The sequence below is a fragment of the Sorghum bicolor genome, chromosome 1 (assembly GCF_000003195.3).
Source record: "Sorghum bicolor cultivar BTx623 chromosome 1, Sorghum_bicolor_NCBIv3, whole genome shotgun sequence".
In the NCBI taxonomy this organism is placed as follows: Eukaryota; Viridiplantae; Streptophyta; class Magnoliopsida; order Poales; family Poaceae; genus Sorghum; species Sorghum bicolor.
In genome coordinates, this window is record NC_012870.2 from 75,780,783 (window position 1) to 75,796,903 (window position 16,121).

The following is a 16,121-nucleotide window of genomic DNA, read 5'->3' on the forward strand; positions in this document are numbered from 1 at the left end:
ATCCAGTTCTCTGGATTTTCCTTGCCGTCGTACTTTTTGAGTTTTTCGAGCTTGAAATTGCGGGGCCACACGACCTGGCGGAGGTGCGAGGAGAACTGTCTTAGGCCCGGGGGACCGTGTGTTGCATCGTACTCGATGCGGCGCAGGTTTTCGTGGACTGCTCTCTCTGCGGCGCGCCTGTTGATGTGGTCCCGGGCATCTTTGGAAGGGATGTTGTGGCGGAGATCCCTGTATTGATCTTCCTCTTGGCCGCGTACGCGGTTCTGCTTGCGGCGGCCATCGGCGTCCCGACCACCATCGTCGCGCCGTGAGTCCCCTCGACGGTTGTCGGGGGAGCGGCTGCGGTGACGCCTGCTGGGTGAGGCCCGGCTATGATTAGTCTGGTCGGAGACGGCTTCCGTATAAGAGACGTCCTGGACTCTCTTGAGCAGAGTGGCCGTCTGTCCCATTGCGGCGATCAGGTGTGCTCGGATGCTGGTCCGGACTCCCTGGCATTCGGGGGTGTCGGGAAGCCGATCCAGGTTAGCCATGGCGACAGCCACGTTGGCGCTTGGCGTTTTGTAGACTGGCTGGTCCCCGACCATGTCAAAGGCATCGTTGAGATTATTTGGTGGCATTTGTTGTTGCTCGTCCGCGCGTCGTCGGGCGCGATCGGCGTTACGCCGTTCGCGGAGTTGCCTCTGGTCATCTGTTTCTCCATCAACGACCGGTTCGTCGGCGCTGACATTGAACACAATATCCCCTCGCCGGGGGGGAATATCGGGAATCGGTCGAAACCCGGAGGGTATGAAGGGAAATCCAGGTCATAGTCCTCGTCTTCGGTGTTTATAACCTCGGTGGGGACGGAGCCGGTGCTTGAGTTGGTGCTGGAAGCCTGGCCGTCCCGTAGTTCTCGGATTGTCACCATGTTGACATGGTGACGATTGTTCGTTGTCGGCGACCAACCCGCCTTGCTGAAAACGGATTGGGTGTGCCGTGAGTAAACAGAGGTCGAGTTGTTCAGGCCGCAAGGATAATCTTCCTTCTTGAGCTGGACGGATCGTCCTGAGGGGGTTGAGGTTATCGTCAGAGACGTTTCCAGCCGTTCGTGTGTGGCGACACGAGTTGGCCGGCGGGATTTGAAAAAATCCGCTGGAGCAGCTTGGTCGGGCCGACGCAGGACTCCATCTATTAGTTGGGAAACTTCGAGTAGCTTGGAGTCAGCGCGATCAAGCGCTTGGAGAAGGTCCGAGCAGTCGATCTCCTTTCCCTTGTAGAGTGGGAACGGTGGTCGGGCGCTTGGTGCCGTCATGCGTGTGGTCGGAGACGGCGTGAACTCAGATTGGATCTGGATCTCTTCCGAAACCGTGGTCGTGAAGCCGCCGCTGCACGCCGTCCACGTGATCTGGCCGACGGTGAACGTGAGGCCTTCGGGCACGGTCGCGGAAGCTGGGATCGTGACCATCTTGTTCGCCGGAAAAGTTGCACGCACACCCCCTACCTGGCGCGCCACTATCGACGAAAGCTAGTCGGCAGTCTACCTTGGGGTATACCCACGGTAGTAGTTTATCGGTAGACGGTGCGCAAACTACGAACTCGATGGTGACGCAAGACACGGACAAGCTTTTTATCCAGGTTCGGCCGCCGAGTTGGCGTAATACCTACGTCCTGCGTCTGGTTGTATTGATTTGTGTTGAGAGAATATGATGTCCTAGGGGGGTCCCTTGCCTCTCCTTATATAGTCTGGAGGGCAGGGTTACAGATCCGGAAACTAATCCTAGTCGGTTACAATTGTCATGGATAATTCGATATCAATTTCTATTCTAACCGACTAGAATCCTGCTTGATCTCCACATCTTGTTTCCTTGCGCGAAACTCCAGGTTGTCGGATCAAGCCTTGGACTCGTCTCGTAACGGGCCAAGCCTCCTGGCCGAAGTCTAGCCGTAAGGGTATAGGGGTTTATACCCCCACATCCTTTCCTCTGCAACTCACTTGATGTCAACAAGGTACCTACAAAATCATGATGAGGAGAAATTCATCGTAACCTAAGCACAATCTATAGGCAAGCACACAATAATTTAAGAAATTGCAGTCAATGGGAGGGCCATGTCTAGGACTCTAGGTGGGGGCTGATCTGCATTCTGCACTGTGAAGCACAGTAGCATACCTATGTACATCTTTATAGGAATAAAAATTCAGCCAGTTAAACACGAAAGGTCAGTTGTTATTTTACATCTACAAGAAACAAACTATGGATGAATCATTAAGCCTGTTGAGCTAAAGAAAACAGAGACACAAACCATGGATGATATGCCATAGGTTGCTAGCTATTTTACCTTTGCCTACATGATATAGGGTTCAAATAAAACTTGTCAGATACTCCTTTTGAACATGGATGGACCTAATAACTCTTTTATTTTGGTGCTCAAATGACCCTATTTTTGAATGATTCATTTACAATAATATATTCTCAATGTTTGTCTTGGCTGATAACAGAGCACAGAAATTTTAGAGTGCTTTTTTTTCTTCTGCATATCACTAGGTAGCATGGTTGGAAAGTCATTTTGCATGTGTACAACATAAAGTTGTGTCCTTATGGTGTAGAACAGAAAGTTATGTACTTGTACAGTAATCATTTCTTCTTTGTCTCTATCATCAGGAATCAATGTCGAGGCGACTAAATGATTCATCTTTTGATTAGAGGCCAAAGCCTTGTAAGAATATAGAATCTACCTCTGTAAAGGCAAAAACCACAACTCCAAAAATTATACTTCACGATCCTAAACGGACTGACAACAGTCAGTTGGATGCACTTCCTGACAAGCTCTCAAAACTAAGAAAGGTAAGCAATTATAGTTTATTGCCTTGGTCTCCGTTTAGTGTTCTTGATTTGACTTGAGTTTATAATATAATTTGTACTTAATTTCAGGAGATTAGGGACAAATGTTGGAGCTAGCGCCCTGCAAGAAGCACTGGTCTCGGAATCTGTAATCAGGAATATAAGGTATTTGGAGACATGTTTTCCCTATCTAAAAACAAAACCAGTGCATATGTTGAGCAGAAAAGTGGTGTGATAATATCTTGATTATTTCTGGCCACAGCAAGTTATCTGAAATCTGCACTTCGTCAAAGGTCTCCAATCCATTTCCAACAGTCGATCTTTTCCAGGTCGTCCACGAGGATACACTCAACTCAAGTGGAAGACCATCGCCGAGTCTGTGGTGATTAATGGGGCGGAAGAGAAATTCTTTGAGAAATCAACTAAGCATTGGGTTGGCGTTGCATTAGCCACTAATCTTGAAGTCCTCAAGCTGCTAAGTTGTGCCACTGGATCCTTCTCTTGGACGATGGTTCATGATGTTAGGAAAGCTGTCCTAATTGTGCAATTGCAACCTTATAATGTTTCTTTTATTTTAGATGAAAAAAATTGGTGCTGCACTGAGCTTTCTACCACTTTGGTTGTTTCCATGGATGTCAAGAATCTGCTACTTATTATGTCGAGTTCAGAGTTTATTTCAAAAAAATTACCTGATCATTTGTTATGCTGAGTGCAGAGTTTACTAGAGCATTTTTTTGGCCTAATAAGAATTAACTGTTTCCATGTGCGTCCCAGAAATAAAACCGTAGCGTTAGCACGGGCACTATACTAGTAAGTTAAATAATATAGACAAACAAAAAACACTTCCTCGACATGCCTCTAATGAAGGGAGGGGAAATCATGCATGCCGCCCAAGATGAAAATGTCCATCTGTCCCCTAATTACGTTGGTTCCCTCATACAAAAATGACATTTTTCTATTGCATATAGTATTATACATCGTGTAAGGTTTGAAGAGGGAATAGTTCAATATTGATGTGTTTTCATTTTTTCTATATGATCGATAACCAGGTTCAAACCGTTTGTATGCCGGAAAAATTTGTGGCACTGTGCAAATACTAAGCAGGAATTTGACCTTAGTGTCAAGTCAAACAATTTTTGTTTCTTCCATGTCTATGAGCACTATAGAAATATTAAAAGAGATTACTCCCCCGGTCAAGAAAAAATATTGTCACTTCTTGGAGGAGAGTCAAATAAATTTAAACTTGATTAAATTCAAGTACTAGTGTTTATGATGTTAAATAAATATCATCAGAATAACTATAAATATGTTTTCATATTAAATCTATTTCAACAAATAATTATTCATACTATTTTGTATAAACTTGATTAAACTTAAGAAAGTTTGACTTATCAGATCAAAAGACTTGTTATCAAGTTACAAATAATAAAATGTTACCTGCACTGATATGTTGTTATCCATACCGATCAAACATGCACTACTAGCCACTACTAGCAACGTACAGTACACAAACACACACCCTAGAACCCTCAACTACCATGCATGCATATGCTAAAAAAATGAATTTACTATATCAATGAGATCATGCATGCATCAATCAAATCAAAGAATATTTTTTATATCTAAAACTTTTCTTATTTATCCTATTTTAAAAATAAGAAGATAAAATAAAAAAATTATTTCATCTATTACCTCCTAAAAGATAATAGATGATTGTGACCATCCGATCGAAATAAATGGACAGCTCACATTCATTTAGGAGTACCGTAGTAAAGCCTTATGGTCTAACTTATAGTACAGCTAATAATAGCCTATTTTAAACTATTTAATCGTCCAAATTATAAAAATCTGTTAGCCCCCCGCCATTACTGCATATATATATATATATATATATATTCCGACAAATCATGCTAGCGAGGTGTGGCGCCGCGGTGTGCCGGTGTCCCCGCGCCGGGAGGCACAGTGAAGCACGTAGCTAGAAGCCTCCAGGCTTGGCCTTCTCCAGCGCGAACTCGAGCATGACCAGCTCCAAGAGGTCTGTCTTCTTGCTCTGCTGCGCCAATCCAATGGCCGTCTCGCCTGGCTTGTTGCTCAGCTTCACCTTCACGTTGGCGCCGGCGAATACGAGGCTGGAAGGCCTCGATGTGATGTTGCCCATCTTGGCAGCAACCATTATATTGGGCGAGCACCCGTCCAAATCGTGCTCGTCCACGTCAACGTCTGACTGAGCGAGCAGCACTTCCATCGTGGTCGCGTCGCTGCACAGCGTGCCGAACCGACATCAGCGTGGGGAGAACAAGTTCCGCTCGCTCGAGCGTGGGATGGTCCTGTCTGGTCTGTGAATCGAACCAAGAAAACCCGCAACAAAATGTGCTCTACAGCAAAAACAAATCAATTTTTAGACTCACAAAATGCAAAGAAAGAACCATCACTACTTCTCATATGTCAATAGAAACATAGCTAGTTTTCTTCCTTCAGATCCAAAGAATAAACATGGCAGAAAGAAAGATGACCAGTACTCAAATCCAGAGAAAATTCATGCCAATACGAGGCCTATTAGTGGAATCTTCCATCTAATCCCTATAGCTCAGCTAGTGCAGTTCTCAGCGCCTTGACCAATGACAGCAAGTCAGCAACGTACACATCTTCCACCCACTCCTTGTATTTGGAATTTGGATGAGACCGTGACGGAGATTTACGACGGTGTGGCAGAGCGGACGTGCTACTTTGGGTGCTTAGCAGCTCACGCGCACCTGAGATACATTGACCTTCTATAGAAAACAAATATTTTCACCACCTAATTGTTAATGTAGCTTTGATTAGAAATAAAACTTATGCTTATTTAACTTTAGATTAGCCAATGGTTCAAACCAATCAAACCGACAATCGAAATATTGAAGAATTTATTATTTAATCCCGTCTAAATAAAAGTATCTCTACAATCACAATGTGGGCTGCGATATGAAAAATCAAGAAAGACCTCATTCTCACAATATCTCCTCCCCTTAATTCATTTTCTTCCACCTCTCCCCCCGTCAAATGGTAGTGTTGCTCGTTCACGCTCTGTCATTGATTAATCAACCGCTGATGCCTTGGAGACTTGATGACTTGGCACCATACGCGCAGGTCATCTTTGGCTTGTGTGTCGGCCTCTCGCAGCTTTCCTCTGCTGCTGCTGCGTAGCGTTAGCGCCATCCCAACTTAATAAAAAGAAAAATCCTGGTTAAATAAAAACATAATCTTGATTCATAAAGAAAATTTCCTAGCTTTACTAGGAAAATGTTTTAGCCTCAAAAAAGAAACTTGCAGCTTCGCGGGAAAGTTTGTTCCAACATCACGAGAAAAAATTTATCCAACATCACGTAAAGGAGTTCTATGGATTTAGGAGAAAAAGCTCATTACATATATGTGAAACAAAAAAGATTATAAAACTGAATTGGACATAAATTTAAGAAAGACTAATAACAAAATTTATCCCTAGGGCGGTGATGAAAAGGGGGACCTTCACTAGTGGATTTGCAAAAAAAAATATATAGATATGAATGACAAGAGTTATAATAATGAAAACAGTTGGAAGCAAAAGAAAAAACACAGGAAAGAGAAGAACCAAGTGTCATGGAAAAAAAAAGAGAATGGACAAAAAGAAAGAGGGAAGCCAGTTTCATGGGCCGCTTAGATTCAGAAATTACAACCAAATTTTGCTGTCTGAGCCTACTCTCATTTGTTCCTCCTCTCTCTGAGTTCTTGCCCCTTCATAGAAACAACTTCATAATATCGAAGTCTCTAAACATCCAAAAAGCAAAATTCATATAGTCCAAATATATTGTCTAACTACATCGCCTAGTAATCTAACTAAATATCTATCTAAATTTTCTATCTACTTATATAAAATAAATTTACTAACTACATTGTCTAACTACCTAACTACCTATCAGATCTAAATGTAGAACTAGGTAACTAGTTATATCATATAGTTAGCTAATTTAATTTTATATAGCTAATCTAGTTATAGTTATCTAGTTCTTAAATTTAGTTAGGCAATGTAGTTAGTAAATTTATTTTATATAGGTAGATGACAAATTTAGATATATATTTAGGGGGTGTTTGGTACTGCTCTGCTCCACGTTTTTCAGCTCCGCTCCATGTTTTTTAGCCAAACAGTTTTAGCTCCACGCACTCAGTTCGAGAAAAAATGGTGGAGTTGTGAGAGCACCTAAAGAGGTACTCCACGAACTCCAGTTTTTTGTGGAGCTGCTCCATAGTGGAGTTTGTGGAGCAGAGTTTATGGAGCAGTGCCAAACACCCCCTTAGAGCATCTCCAACAGTTTGGCAAATCGTATTGCCATCCTTAAAAATTTAGCAAAACAAGAAAATTTTATCTCCAACAGTTTGCCAAATTAGAGCATCTCCAACAACTTGGTAAAATTCACTTGTCAAATCTTGAGTTATAGCAAGTTGCTAATTTGTTTAGCAAAAGAAAAAAGGATGTGTCTCCAATAAGTTGCTATCTCACTTGGTAAAAATAGAGGATGACAGATGGGACCCGCTCACTTGGTAAAAGAATATGTGTCTCCAATAAGTTGCGCTCGGGATAGCAACTTGACAAATCTCGGCAGTAGAAACCTCTGGATAGCAACTTGGGAAATTTAGCAAGTTGAGATAAGGAGTTGTTGGAGGATGATTTTTATGTTTTTAGCAAATTTGGTAGGATAGCATGTTGAAATACCAAGTTGATGGAGATGTTTAAGCATCTCCAACAGTTTGCCAAATAAGGTTGCCATTTTTAAAAATTTGGTAAAACAATAAAATTTTATCTCCAACAGTTTGCTAAATGAGGTTGCTATTTTTAACGACTTGTATTCCACCCCTCCGCGCGCGCATCTTTACGCGCGCGTATCTCACTTCGCATCGCGAGCTGCAGGCGTCTCACCGTCGGTACTGCTGTCAGGTGTCAGTTGATGCACAGCACCTTGCCGCCCTTGTGATGTTGCTGTCGGCTGTCAGGTGATGCACCACGCCTCGCCGTTGTCAGGTGTGCTGATGCTGCTGGTGGCCGGCAGTTTCTGCTTTGTTCCTGACGCGGATGCACTGATTTTGCTGCCTATTTATGAATGCGGATGCTCCTTGTTTCCTGTTTCTGAATGCAAATCAAAATTTTCATAAGACAATAAACATTGTGGACATTTATTCTACTAGAAACTGAATAAAATATAAATCTAGATAATATGCAGGTTCTTTAAGTTAAAATAGCAAACTATTGGAGAGAGTCCGTTTTTTCACTTGCCATATATTTTAGGGAGTTGACAAATCACAATATTTGCTAAGTGAATTTTAGCAATAGATTGCTATTTTTAGCAACTTGCTATTCCTTCCCTCCGCACGCGTGCGCATCTCACTTGGCATGGCGAGAATGCACCTCGCCGCCGGTCTCTCCCCGCACGCGCGGACAATTCCCTGTCTCGCTCCCACGCATGTCAAGTCTGTCCTTCTTCATCGCGATCAGTTTCTACGCCAAGAACCCAGGCGCCGTCGCGAGGAGAGACGAGATCGCATCGTGAGGAGACACGCGATCGCGCCGTTGTCGAGAAGACGCATGCCAAGAAGCCAGCCGCCGTCTTGAGGATCAAGTACGTCCTTCCTCTTCCGCTTCCCCTTGATCTCCATGTCTGCCTGTACGTATTGCGATCACGCCGTTGTCGAGAAGACGCTTGCCAAGAAGCCAGCCACCGTCTTGAGGATCAAGTACGTCCTTCCTCTTCCGCTTCCCCTTGATCTCCATGCCTGCCTGTACGTATTTCTTGTTGGTACTGATCGATAGTGTATCTGTACGTATCTCCATGCCTGTCTGTGAATCTGAAGATCATGTCTTCCTGCTATTAATCTGAATAGGGTTGTCTATGGAACTGAAGATGATATACTTGCTGATCATGCCGCATGGAAGGAAGAAGTTGTTGTTTGTGTGCCAACTTTTTTTTAATTTTACCAAGTTAAAATGATAAACTATTGGAGAAAGTCTATTTTTTTACTTGCTATATATTTTACGGAGTTGCCAAATCATGGTATTTGCCAAATGAATTTTGATAAACTGTTGTCCAACAATTTGGTAAATTACTTGCCATCTCACAAAATTTGATAAATCAATGAAAAAAATCATCTCCAACAGTTTGCTAAACATATTTGCCAAAAGTCTCCACTTGCCATCCCTCGGTGCCGCGCGCGTATTTCTACACGTGCGTATTCGTTCGCGGTATGAGCCGCTGCCTCTGCTGGGGTACAGAGCTGCTGCCTCCTGCTGACAGCGACAGCTGTTGCGGTGCTGCTGCTGAGCCTGAGCTGCTGCCGTGTTTGGCTCGCTGCTGCGGTGCTGCTGCTGAGGTGCTGCCGGTGTGCTTGTTTGTTCAGGCGTTTCCAAAAAATTTTATAAAATTTTTTAATTCTCCGTCATATCGAATCTTTAGACGTATGCATAAAGTATTAAATATAGACGAAAATAAAAACTAATTACACAGTTTGGTCGGAATTGACGAGACGAATCTTTTGAGCCTAGTTAGTCCATAATTGGACAATATTTGTCAAATACAAACGAAATTAGTACTATTCACATTTTGCAAAATATTTTGCAAGTAAACAAGGAGATGACAGCAAATGACAGTAATATTGAAGCAAATAAATTCAAGCAAATACACTTTATAATCAAACAAAATACATTTCATAAGCGGCGTGTGGGTAGTTGAGGTGTTGGCCTTTTTTAATTTGGCAAAACCAAATGGCAAACTATTGGAGATGGTCAATTTTTTCACTTGTCAAATCTTTTAGCAAGTTATCAAAACTCAAAATATGGCAAACAACTTTTAGCAAACAGTTAGAGATGCTCTTAGCTTATTATGTGATGTAGTTAGGCAATGTATTTGAACTGCCATTATGTAGTTGCTTCTATAAAGGGCAAGAACCTAAGAGGGAGGAGGAACAAATGAGAGTAGACTCAGGGAGTAAAATTTGGTAGTGGTTTCTGAATCAAAGCTCAGCCTCAGGATCTATGGCTCCGAGGTCGGAGCCACAAATCTTAGCTCTGAGGTCGGCCTCAAGATTTGTGGCTCCAAGGTTACCAATATCACTACCACATAGAATGCCCCGTGGTCAAACATCTCGAAGTCCAAATTTGTGGCGTCGAGATATGTTATCTCGAAAGCTATGAGTTCTAGTGCCAACCTTTAGATCCAAAGATTACTTTACGTTATTTAAGAGACCAAATATAATTTTTTTTTAGAAAATAGGCCAAACTTCTCGTCCCTTTCTGCTGTGCAAAAACTGGCACCTGATCGAATACTGATTTAAGCTATTTTCCTATATGTATTTGGATCTGATCACAAGTGTATACATGTATTATGCCTATATTTTTTTATCGGGTGTATACACATTGTACCTACCCTTTATTGGGTCAGCGCCCCTGATTGATTATAGACATCTTTTAGGTCTTGGACGACGCACGTACGTCGCCAGCGGCGGCGGTCTCGTCGGAGAGCGGAGAGTCTAGCGCGCGGCCGGCCGGCCAGGCGAGCGCGATCCTCGATCGGACAGACAAGTGGTTGTTGGTCGATCGAGATGACGGGATGCCTGTGGCCGTGCGTGGGAGCGGCGGTGGCCGAGGATGGGGCCGGCCACCGGGGGCTGTTCCGCTCCAAGCCCAGGACCCCCGCGGAGGTGGTGCAGCACGTCAGGTACCTGGTCACCTACGTCCTCAACAACAAGGACGGCTGTGCCGGCGGCAGGCGCGACGCCAAGCTTGAGCACAGGGTAACACGCCTTTGAGAATTCCTGCTGATTGCATGCTTATCTATCACATCCGTGTATGTACACATATATACTTTGTTATTTAATTTAATTTTCTGCTTACTAGTCAAGCGATTTATTGCTAACCAACGTTTATTATACAACTTATTAAAACTGTATTGATGCTTGTTAGGGATAGATATGTATTCACATCGTTTCATTTGTTCTTGCTTTATGAATAGATTTGTCCGTTTCTGTTCTTATTTCCGTTTATATATAGTGCATGATCTTTTGACGCCGGTGTCTGTGTCACTGCATTGTAGCATCAGTTCCCTTCCTGCAATTACATATGAGGAGATTTTTCGGTGCAATTATTACCTTTTTTTCAGCACAAGACGTATATATATACCTCATGGTTGCTTTGGCTTTATAGAACTATAGCAACCTGAATATGTTACTGACAATTAATAGATGGTAAAGTCCATATTTATTTTTAATATTTTTGTCGCTGTGAAAAACCATAAATGTTTTGTCATATACCGTATATACTTATAAAAATGTTATGAAAGGACATACATCAAGTAGCATATAACTTCGTGTATAGAGATCAAATAACTAAATTATCTATGCTGTATGCAAGATATTTGTCGTAATGCATCTTCTGAAATTGCCCGAGGATGATTGTACGTAGGGGGTTCAACCTCACATTTAAGCGCAACTAATAGGATCTTTAATTTTGCTTTTGGTTTGTCTCTTGTTAGTTTAAATAAGCAGAAATAGAAGTTTTAAAAAATGACCTTTAGTTTGATTCTCAAATTGTTGAAGTAGCAATGAAATCCACATGATTGGCTTGCAGATGTTAGAACTAAGCAAAGGGATCAAAGAGATGAAAGGCATTCTCTATGGCAATGGTGAAGACGATCCTTGTGAAGAAGCTTGCAAGCAATTGACTAAGGAGTTCTTCAAGAAGAACACAGACACCTTCCGTCAATTTATTGTTTGCCTTCAATACGTGAACTTGGATGTACGTCAATATGTATACATTTTGAAAAAAAAAAAAGAAAATCCTTCTAATCACGTTTTGTTCTAGTAAAAACCACCACTTCTAAAATACCTATAACTTTTCCTCAGACACAAAAGGATGTCACTCAAGTGATTGCAAATTTGCAAAGGCAAAAGGTTGATTCAAGATTGGTTGCCTCTGATTACTTGGAAGCTAACTTGGATCTTTTGGAAATTTTGATGTCTGGGTAAGTATCTAGTCGACTCATGATCATCTCTATGGCCTTAAGTTATTTCACATAGATGGCCTTAAGTTATTTTTATGTGCATGTGCACGTATACGGTATACAACTATAGTATTCAAACCATAATAAATATATAATCTTCTAATATCAAATGGGTACAGTTTCTATTCTTCATTTAGAGACTATCTGAAAATTGATTGAAATCTGTGAGTACGTAACATTTTTTTGGAATAACATGATATTAGTTCCACCAACTTGAAGGTACGAAAACTTGGACATCGCAATACATTATAGTACTCTATTGAGAGACTGCATACGCCACCAAGTTGCTGCAAGGTATGTGCAATAATTAATCTTTGTCATCTACCATGATTGAAAAAAGGGTAATGATATTTGCTGCATCAAACTCGTATGTTAAAATCTTTTGTTTAGCGTAATCAGTGATTGTTTTGTAGGTACGTATTGGAATGTCCACACTTGAGGACATTCTTTGATCATATACAGTTTCCAGACTTCAATATACAATCCGATGTGTTTAAAACTTTTAAGGTAAGTATATGCATGTCTTCACAGTTAAAAGATAACATTGTAGTTATATACTTTGCTTCCACTGATAATTGTGAACCGTTATAAAGTATATCCCTATATATTATTATATTTATGTTAAATTTTGCTGGCATTGATGGGTGATAGTTTTTGTTCTTTAATTTATTTAACAGGAGCTCATGACACGACATAAATCAACTGTTGCTGAGTTCTTTTCCAAGAATTATGATTGGGCAAGTGCAAAACTAATATTTATGATTTTGTATTTGTTTGCATATAAACATAAAAAATGGCGTATAACAATGTCACTTGCAGGTTACAATGATCAATATATACCTCTGTAACTTTATTTGCGGCACAGATGATTGTAATCTCTAACTGTCAGCTCTGCATGTATCAGTTCTTTGCAGAATTCAACTCGAAGCTGATATTATCTGCTTCCAACTACTTCATCCGAAGGCAAGCTGTTCAAGTACGTTCCTTTCCCTTCTCGTTGTTTAGCATTATTATGTCTATTTACTTTGGAGTTTCCTTGCAATCACGTACATTCAATCAGCACTCATATTGACGAATGACATTTGATCTTATCCTATTTGTCCTATGTGGAAATGATCTCTCAGCTCTTGCGAGACATTCTTTTGGAAAGGTCAAACAGTGCAGTGATGATGCGCTATGTTAGTTCGAAAGAGCACCTCATGATTCATATGAACCTTCTAAGGGTAAGATGATTTTTTCCCTAGATTTTAACTGAAATGCCCAACTATAATCATGCTCAGCCGCCATTAGCATTATTAGTACTTTAATTTTGTGTGCCAGGTCGAATGCGGTCTTCCGGTATTCAGACTTTGAATCTCATATATACGCTTATCTTATACTTATTTGTCTGTCATACGTTTCAGGATGACAGCATAGCTATTCAGGTAGAGGCTTTCCATGTCTTCAAGGTACGTCAGTCAAAGTCCCCTGCCTGATTGAATATGTGAATGAAATAATAAAGAGAAAATGTCGTCGTCTGTGCAGCTGTTCGTCGCTAACAAGGAGCAGCCACCTGAGATCACCAGCATACTGCGCACCAACAGAAGCAAGCTCCTGAGGTTCTTGAAAGACTTCACCACCGTGGAGAAAGGTAACAAGTTGACCAAAATTATTCTATATATATATTCCAAAGACCAAACTCCAATTATACTCACTGTTCAGACGATAAGAAGTTCGAGGCCGATAAAGCTACGGTCATCTCGAAGATCCTAGCGCTAGCTGGCGCTGAAAATTAGTAGGCGTCGACATAAAAAGTGCAGTAGCTAGCTAAGTGTCTGTCTCCGTGTGTGTTTTTCTTTTTGTGTTCCATAAGCCGGTGCCGGCTCATTGGTTTCTTTAATTTGGGCCGCCGCGGCGCCGCGCCACAAGTGAGCGCGCAGCGTGCTGCAGTGCTGATGACAGGCTGTTGTCTTCTTACCGTAGTAGCGACATTTACCAGTCGAGTATCCTGTGCCATGTACTACTCTGTGTGTGTGTGTGTGTGTGTGTGTGTGTGTCAGTGTGTGTGTGTGGAGTGGATGGATACTCTCATAGTCTCATGTCGTGTACTCGTGACCAAACAAACGCGCTCGTTGTTTTCCGTCTAGGCATACAAATCGTCTCCACGACAAAGAAAACAGTCGAGTGCATAAGTTTTTTGAGGAAAACAATCGAGGATATGCAGCAGATCCATGGAGTTTCTGGAGCAAATATGAATAGTAATTCTGTTGCAGATTACGGCGCAGGCGCAGCGACTGACGACTGTACAGATTACACCAGCATAGTATGGTGCCGGTGCAGGACTCGATTAGGAAAGACAATGGAAGCAGCCGACACTACTAGAGCACTAGGCGGAGAAGAGGCCGGCGGCGGCGGCCAGGGCGAGCGCGGTCTTGGGCTCCAGGTGCACCGCCGCGACGCTGACCCTCACCCCGGACGCGGCGGTGGTGGCGGACTCCACCCACGAGCTCCACACCTTGGCCACGGCCCCAAAATTCCTCCTCTCGCCGCCGCTGCCGCTGCCGTTGTCCCCGCCGGCGCCGGCGCCTCTCTTCACCTCCTTCTCGAACTGCTCCGTCACCAGCAACGCGATGTCCGCCATCCTCTCTCTCTCTCTCGATCTCTAGCCTCTCTGCTGACGACGACCACCACACTCGCTCGGAAACACTCTGCTCTCTTTGTTTGCTCTGTTCTGGTCTCTGCGGTGAACTGTGAAGATCGACGGCGGGGCCGAGCTGGTATAAATAGTCCCGCGCCGCGCCCGGGTCGGTGGTTTGGGTCTGCTCCGGATAAGCATGGCGCGTTGCTTTTTCCGCTTTTCAATTCTGCTGCCGCGTCGATGGTTTGTGCAGCGATCTGATGGGTCGTCGCTGGTTTTTGTTTCTTGGCGTGATGGCGGACCATGTCTCTTTCTGTGGTCTCCAGATTTAATCCCGTTGGCCGGCGGCGACGTGCCGGGGGGCGCCGCACTGCCGCGGCGTGTTGCACGTTCTGTAGCAGCACGTCCTGTCTGTCTCAGCGATTTTCCTATTTTTATATTTACATTAACTATTAATTATTATTACAGGTCTGTGAGTCCGTCTCAATGTATGTTTCCTGAGAGTGTCATGCACATTAAATAGAATGCCACATAACCAAAATTGCTGACTTGGTAGGGTCATTAAATGAAGGAGTTTCATCAGATGAGAGAGGAGTTTCATCTCCATAAAACTCTTGTGCCTCGGTTACATAATTTGTAGTCTTGGTAACTGTGACATGAAACTATGCATTAAGGCTGGCCTCAGTTGCCAATGGTTTTGTGCTACTATACTACTGCTAATGATGCGAGCAAATACGCTTAATAACGCAGCACGGATTGAACATCTCTTTTTTACTACGGGAAGTATTTCCACATCCCATGTGCTTGATGTGGCTTGCGAGACGTCTCGCTCTTGGATGTGAACGTAAATAAATAGTCACATGTTACATGTCTCCGTGTGGCGAGGTTTCACTGCCGATCAAGACGGGCAGCACATGCTCGTCGTGCCCGGTCGTTTTCCGTCTGGAGTCTGGACACTTCCTAGAATCCTAGGTGCGCTAGCGCTTTGCCTGCTTTGGCACGCCCACCTCTCGCTTGGATGCCGGCGGTGGTTGCAGTTGCAGTGTACCAAGCAGTAGCACCGACCAGAGTCACGCAATGCGCCCATGCCGTGCCTTGCGCTTCAATCACAAACAAGGTACTACGCACTAGTACTAGTAGTAGTATTCTAGAGGACTTGGATTCAGGTTTCAATTTTGTTAACACCGGTTAGATAGGCCATCATCACAGATGATATATCCAGATCTTAGCTGACTCATGGCCTCATCATTGTCCTCGCCTCCTTCGACAGGTGGGCTACTACTACTACTAACCACACCTGCACGCCTGCATCTTTGCAAATAAGGCCTTGTTTAGTTCCTAAAAATTTTGCAAAATATAAATAGTACCACTTTCGTTTATATTGACAAATATTATCCAATCATGTACTAACTAGACTCAAAAGATTCGTCTCGTCAATTTCGACCAAACTGTGCAATTAGTTTTTATTTTCGTCTATATTTAATACTTCATGCATGCGTCTAAAAATTTGATGTGACGGGGAATCTGAAAAATTTTGCAAAATATTTTGGAAACTAAACAAGGCCTAATTCGAAAACCACCGCATCTCTGCAAATAATTTTCTAAACCATCGCACTAACCCAAAGA

General features: G+C 42.9%; 2 protein-coding genes across 2 annotated transcripts; one reads left to right on the forward strand and one right to left on the reverse strand.

Moving 5' to 3' along the window:
* On the forward strand, positions 10,122–13,873 carry LOC8059806 (putative MO25-like protein At5g47540). Its single transcript, XM_002465734.2, has 11 exons — positions 10,122–10,613; positions 11,446–11,613; positions 11,721–11,839; positions 12,098–12,172; positions 12,292–12,385; positions 12,556–12,615; positions 12,783–12,854; positions 13,003–13,101; positions 13,282–13,326; positions 13,403–13,508; positions 13,580–13,873. Exons 1-11 carry the CDS (start codon positions 10,422–10,424, stop codon positions 13,651–13,653), a joined length of 1,104 nt encoding a protein of 367 aa, XP_002465779.1. The 5' UTR covers positions 10,122–10,421; the 3' UTR covers positions 13,654–13,873.
* LOC8082112 lies at positions 14,095–14,628 on the reverse strand. The gene has a single exon (XM_002468374.2). The coding sequence runs from the start codon at positions 14,496–14,498 to the stop codon at positions 14,244–14,246; it is 255 nt and encodes an 84-aa protein (XP_002468419.1). The 5' UTR covers positions 14,499–14,628; the 3' UTR covers positions 14,095–14,243.